The sequence below is a fragment of the Apaloderma vittatum genome, unplaced genomic scaffold (assembly GCF_000703405.1).
Source record: "Apaloderma vittatum isolate BGI_N311 unplaced genomic scaffold, ASM70340v1 scaffold38372, whole genome shotgun sequence".
In the NCBI taxonomy this organism is placed as follows: domain Eukaryota; kingdom Metazoa; phylum Chordata; class Aves; order Trogoniformes; family Trogonidae; genus Apaloderma; species Apaloderma vittatum.
The window spans coordinates 17945-24363 of NW_009703737.1; the positions used below are offsets into that span (position 1 = coordinate 17945).

Sequence of the window (6419 nt, forward strand, 5' to 3'; positions counted from 1 at the left end):
TTTTTACCTACTTGCAGTAAAATGAACCAGCTGCTTTTGTGGATGAAAAGCCCTTAATCTTTATAGGATGCAGTTATTGGAGCCTCCTGATCTGCGAGATTTCTTTGTGTTTGCCCCTACCCCAGTCATGAGTTCGTCCCTGCATGTCAGGGCTTCCTTTTCTTAGCGGTAGCTCCGTGCAGTCCCTGTGAAATCTTACGTCAGAAGAGATGGATAGGTCACTCCAGGCCCAGGATACATTACTTCCTGAGTATTTGTCTTTGCCGTCACATTCTCCCCTTCCTCTTTCCTTGTCTTTCCTGACCTGTCTGAGGTTATCTGAGACTGACCATAACTGCTACTACACGCAGGGGCTGTTCCCAGTGCCTTGAAGATCCCATTCCTGGGTTTAACTTTTTCCCAAGCAGACCTGGGACTGATGCTGCTGCCTGTCATTCTTTGGAAAAGCTGAGGCTGGAACACAAATGGGCAGCTGCAAGCTGGAACTGCTTGAGAAAACCAGTTTCCAGTCCCTCTCTAACAGTTGGGGCAGTGGGGACAGCCTGACTGCGTGCAGACACAGATTGACACATTTCTGCTCTGCTTCTTCTAACACCTTCCTTCCCCTTGTTTTGCCCTGCTTCTGCTGCTGTCCCACGTGGTGGCAGCCTGGCTAGAGTGACGGGGTAATTCATTGTCTGGGTGCCAGGGCAGCGTCGGAGGGACTAATGGTGCTTGTGAGAGCTGAGACATCAGCCTTCGCTGCACACATTTCACTGCTGGCTCAGAAACTGCGAGGCTGGGAAACTGACTGATGAGAGATGAGACGTGCTCAGGGCATTGTGCTTCGTGAAGTGTGGGATCCAGCTGTGGAAGTGGATTTATCCTCTGCATATACCGGAGCTGTGACAGATTCTCCGTACGTAAGGCCCATGGCTCAGTACTGCTGGGTGGATCTTTACACTGCTCTTAATGAACCCTGAGCTGCTTTGTTCTTCCTACTGCTCACTCAGGGAAGATGGGCAGAAGGCAGGCATAGCAGACTGGGCATCTGGCTTTCCAGGCCCATTAAATGAAAGGAAAGACAAGGAAGAGTGCAGAGCAAACAGTCTTCAGTGAGCTTGCTTCCAACAGGAATTTATTTGAACACACAAGACCAAGCTGACTGACTCAGAGGTGCACTTCTTACTGTGCACTAAGCACCATATAAATTACTATTGTCATTTCCTCTCACTTTTTTCCAGTTTTCTATTTTCCAGCTGATCTCCTTACCACCCTGCCTTTCTCACCTTCTTCTGCTTTCAGCCTGATTGCAAAAGAGAGATTTATCTGTTCATTCTCTACCTTCATCCCTCAGTTACTTTCCCCACTTCCCTGCCCGTAACTTTGAACTCATCTGCCAGTTTCAGTCAAATCTAATAGAGGTGTGAAAGGTGTTAACTTGCCATTAATTCCAAGGCTTCAGGAAGAAGAAAGCACCATGCTAGGGCAAGCATTGAGCAAAACAATTGTCTTTGTTTGGCTTGCCACTGACCAGCAAGAACCTGTGTGACTTGGAGCAAGACTCACGCAGCCAGCTGCCGTGTACTCAGCCACTGGAAAGCGTGGAAGGGGAAGGGGAAGTGAGGGAAGGGGGAACTTAAGACATTGTGAGGGACATGAAATGGAAAGCTAGAGCTTTGGACATGGGATCTAACTTACTGGGAGTTCAAGAAGCTGCCAGCACAGGTTATTGCATGTTTTTTGCTTGTGTTCTTCATGTAAATAATGAAAGCAATGTTCAGCCAACACAGAACGGTTTTTCTTGAGTCTAAGCAAGAATCATCATATGTGTAAGCCAAATGTTAACCCAAAAATACCAGTGATTCTTGTGGACTCTTGTTGGTTTATGCCAGCCGGATCTACTCTGTAAACTTCAGATCCGTATTTCTCCATTGGTCCAGGCTTTGCAGCCCTTAAGGGTTTCCGTGTTCCATTTCTAATAACGTTTCACACCTATTACAGGATTACCCTTTCCTCCTCGTCTGGAGAGAGGCGGTCTGGTAGATTTGAAGATGCCTGGAATTGGAGACTTTGCTCATTTATGAGCATTGCAGAATTGTCCTTTCTGGGAATTTCAGTGCTGATTTTTCTCACACACACAGAGCACAGCTATCAAAGAACAGCCCTGGAAGATAAATCTTATACAGATAAATGATTCCCTTACTTTGTGTTTTGCAGCCTGTTGCACAGAGCAGTGCAACTGCTGAGCAGTACACAGAATTTCACCCACCATTAGCAAGATTCAGCCTCACCCAGGGAGGTGTCACGATGGCGCTTCCAGCACGCCCACCACTCTGAGCAGCGGTGCGTGGCATCCGATGTTGTCCATTCATCCGGGGAGCACAAGCTGTAAAGTGAATCCTTTGGTGTCTCAAGGCTGCTCCCCTTGCAAAATGAATCCCAAACCTCCATTTTTCAAACAAATTGCATGGCTAAATTGTCCTTGGCTGGGCAGTCACATCTGTTTTAGGGCTGTGCTTAGCCAAATAAAAGGTGGAAGAAATTCATCTAAGGAAGGAAAAAAGCAGTGAAAAAGAGAAAAAAAGCTATACTGTTCAAATCATCTTGTGCCTTCAGCCTACTGACTGCCTTGCAATATAGCTCAGGTCTGGAATTGATTTCACAGTAAAGAATAGGGCTTTTTACTCGGTTTTCACTTCAGGTTTCTGACCCTTGCTCAGAAGAGGAGGGAATGGGTATATCGAGATACTCATTTCCCTTTGGTAATGCCCTGAAAGGGAAAAAGAAGACATCTGCATCCTTTCTTACTGTAGCCATCTTGTGTAGCTGGTGAGTCACTTTAACTCACAGAGGTAAAATAGATTATACTCCCCACAAAAGGAGAGGAGGAAAGAGGCTTTATGTTTTCAGGAAATGGTTACTCTACAAAAAAAGAAATATTATGAGGAAGATGCAGTCTAGTGTTTTAGAGAATCAATTGAGTATATATATGCACTAAACTACACTGTGTAAATAATAAAATAGAGGCAGGTGGTACGTAGTCACAAATGATTCTGGTTTATGGCACTGCACTTAAAACAGGCTTTGTTCACACAGAGATGCAGCATTTTTCAGTTATTTCCTTAGTCAGATATTGAGGTCAGGTTTTTCCTAATCTCGTCAGAAAACGTTATGACTTGAGTAGGTTTTGCTAGCCAGTGTCCACTGTTTAACTACTGGCTGCTGCTTGCTGCAGACTCTGGTCTTATTTCCAGTCCCAGTTAGGAGCAGTTTAGGTCAGGTGGGATGGCCAGCAGAGTGTTGCGTGGGTCTGGAGTGGGATGGCCAGCAGAGTGTTGCGTGGATCTGGAGATACTTTTCATCACAGCAGACAGGCTGGAAGAGGCAGCAGTCCCTGTCACTGGAGAACCCATGTGGGTTTGTGCATTGGTGGGAGAGATTACTCTGGGCACTGAGCAGAGGGGTAGGTGTTGTAAGAGAGAGCCAGAGGATGGGATAAGTTTGCCTGGCCGATAACTAAGGCCGCAGATAAACAGCAAATGGCTGCGCTGGAATAAGCGGTCACTGCCACTCAGATTTTTGTCATCACCCTGCAGGCAGCAGCGAATTCTGGCTGCAGGGATCACTGATTCACGCCTTGGTGCCAAAGCTGATGGTTTGGCTTCAGAGGCCAGCAGACAGAAGCCGGTGCTGAGCTTGCCCTTTTTGCTAAAGCATCTGGCTTCTGCTGGCAGGGGCTGTAGACTTCATCAGAGGGGCAGGAGGAAGGAGTTGGCAGCCTTAGTCTTCCATAGCCGTTGGCTACACAAACCTGTGTCAGTGCTCTGAGGGGCAAGATAAAACCTACACAGATGTGGAGGAGGGAAAAAAGAGCAAATGTGACTCATGCTATTATACAAAATGTCATTCTCATTGTTCAAGGTGACTTTAGAGAGGAGCTAGCAATAATGTGAAGAAACTGAGTAAAGACCCATTCAGGCTACAGATCTCAAAAATCAGGCTGGAAATTCAGAAATGTCCCCCAGGAGAACTGGGAGAAATTCTTGCAGGGGCATCCCAGTGGAGCTGAGAAGTCAGAGCCAGCTGTTCTGATTCATTCCGTGGGATTTGTATGACATCATGCCTGCACATCCTTCGCATAGTTTATGGATATGAACCCTCTCTTGCACATTTTTGTAATCCCTTAGTGTATTAACATCTGAGCCGCATCACTTCTTGGAGAGTTCCCAGTGCTGTATCAGTGACAATCATGCCATGTGCTTGCTTTTAACCCACGTTTGTCCCTTGTCTTTTTGGTAGAATCAGCCCTCCTCCCTTTCCATGCTGGACTTGCTCCATGTGGCTCGTGACATTGCTTGTGGATGTCAGTACCTGGAGGAGAACCACTTCATTCACAGGTAGGTGAACACATCTGTGTCAGCATGGTCAGGACTTGGCACACGGGACTGGTAATGCCCTGCTTGCTATATTTATGTCCTGCTGCACTCTAGTGGCTGGATACATTGATACAAGGTAGATAAAGTCAGAATAACAAGCAATTAACATAAATGCTGCTATAAATCAGGTTGCAGAGGTCTGTAATTTTACCAGAGATTTTGAGTTCTCTCGGTGCCTGCACTTATGCAGCCTGTTTGGCTGCTGTGCAAATGGAAACAAAACCTTGTGACCGAAGTCTTCAAAACTCTCCCTGTCATGAGTTTTCCTTAGTGCCTTTCTGCTCAATCCATAACCCTTTTCTTCTCCCTCTCAAAGAACAGCTGTACAAGTACACCCAGAAGTGCAACACCTCATGACTGTTGTCACCTGCTCCTGCAGAACAGGGTGTTTGGCAAGTGTCTAAAATTCTACCCATTGAGTAGAGATGAGTAGGGAGAGATCATGGTTCGGTCTTCTGCAAGAGTTACTCAAGACTCACCCACGAGGCATGCCACCATGTTATTAAGATCTCAAGGTTTACTTCAGCCCAGCAGAGGTAGAGCTGGAGCTTTACCTGCACACACATATTCAGGCCCATTCAGCCTTCAGAGCAACACCTGCATGTGGTTGTTTTTCCTGTCTCTGTCAGTACGACACCTGGTTGACAGTATTTGAACAAGCACACCGGGAACAGGACAGTAGATTGTTCCTTGGACAACTTGATGATGGCACTAGGACGTTGCTGAAATCAGCCCCACTGCTTGCTTAAAAATACCTCCTGCGGTGAGGGGAGGCTCACAGAAGGCCCATCCTTTCAGCTGGAAGATGTTACGTGAAGTTTAAAGAGGAAAAGCTGAAAAGCAAAACTGGTCCTGCTGTTGGGGTTGATTAGAATCTGGGACATCACTAGTTATTCATAAACACTTATTTTTCTGCCTGTTGTGTGCTCTCTGCAGCTCAGGAAAGTAGATACTATTCTGTTTTCTTTTGGGCTTGTAAAATTGTCGAATGATTAAGTGGTTCTTCTCTTTGTGTTGCTTTTCTTCCCTTTCCTTGTAGGGATATTGCTGCCAGAAACTGCCTCCTTACCTGTCGAGGGCCTGGGAGAGTGGCTAAAATTGGAGACTTTGGAATGGCCCGGGATATATACAGGTAGCAGAGCTAAGCCCAGGGTATCTGCAAGTGGAAGCTGGCTAAAAGGAGGGAGGAGCAGTGTTTGAGCAGGAGAACAGGCCCTTGTGCTGCTCTGTGTAACTCTAGCAAGGCGAGAGTGGAGAGATCCCAACCTGAGGAATCCCAGCTAAGGCTTTTTTTTGCTGTTTGCCTTTACCTGTAGGTTAGCTGTGCACTGGAGACTTTTCCCACTGCTCACAACTTTCTTCTGAGTAATGAAGTCTAGTGATCATAGAAGGCATTTTTCCTTCCTCTTGTACTTGTCCTCAGTTTTCTGTCTCTACTTTCTCCACAGTGAGTGGCACTGATGTGCCCTTTTGTTTTGTGGTCCCAAATCATTCTGAGTTTAATCTCTCTCCTTGATACTACCCCCGCCCCTTTCATTTGGTGTAGTCAGTAAATCTCTGCAATTTACTGCAGATAAAGGAGGAAGGTGCAGAGGAAGGTCAGGAAAATGTAATCACCCAAACTGGAATTCAGCCAGGATGCAGGGTTAACTACTCAGCTCTCGAAAGAAGTGCCAGGAAATCTTTAATGACCACAAGCAGCGAAGGCTGCAGTTTGATATCTCATCTTCCAGGTAGCACCTCCAGAAGTGCAGCACCATGTCCTGCTGTGCTGAGGAATTGATTTGCTTCTGACTAGGAGAAAGGAATGCCTTGTACTCCGTCACCTGCACTGTTTATTTCAGTGCCTTTCTTCCTTCCTTTTTTTTTCCCTGCTTGGGGGTTCTCCTGGGCAATTACTAAGCCAAGCCTGGCTCTGCTTAGCTGGAGATCTGACAGTATCACAGCCTGAGGTGATGCAAACAGAGTGCTACCTTCAAAAACTCAAGTGTATCAGAGCTG

At 46.4% G+C, this 6419-nt stretch overlaps 1 protein-coding gene across 1 annotated transcript in view; it reads left to right on the plus strand.

The window, feature by feature from the left end:
* Positions 1–5554, plus strand: part of LOC104270382 (ALK tyrosine kinase receptor-like) — a gene marked incomplete at its 5' end in the record, with an annotated part of 21810 nt that extends 16256 nt beyond the window's left edge. Inside the window, 2 exon segments of the mRNA XM_009864727.1 lie at positions 4282–4379; positions 5458–5554. Of these exon segments, the coding sequence (XP_009863029.1) occupies positions 4282–4379; positions 5458–5554 (195 nt within the window).
* Positions 5555–6419: the final 865 nt, after the last annotated feature.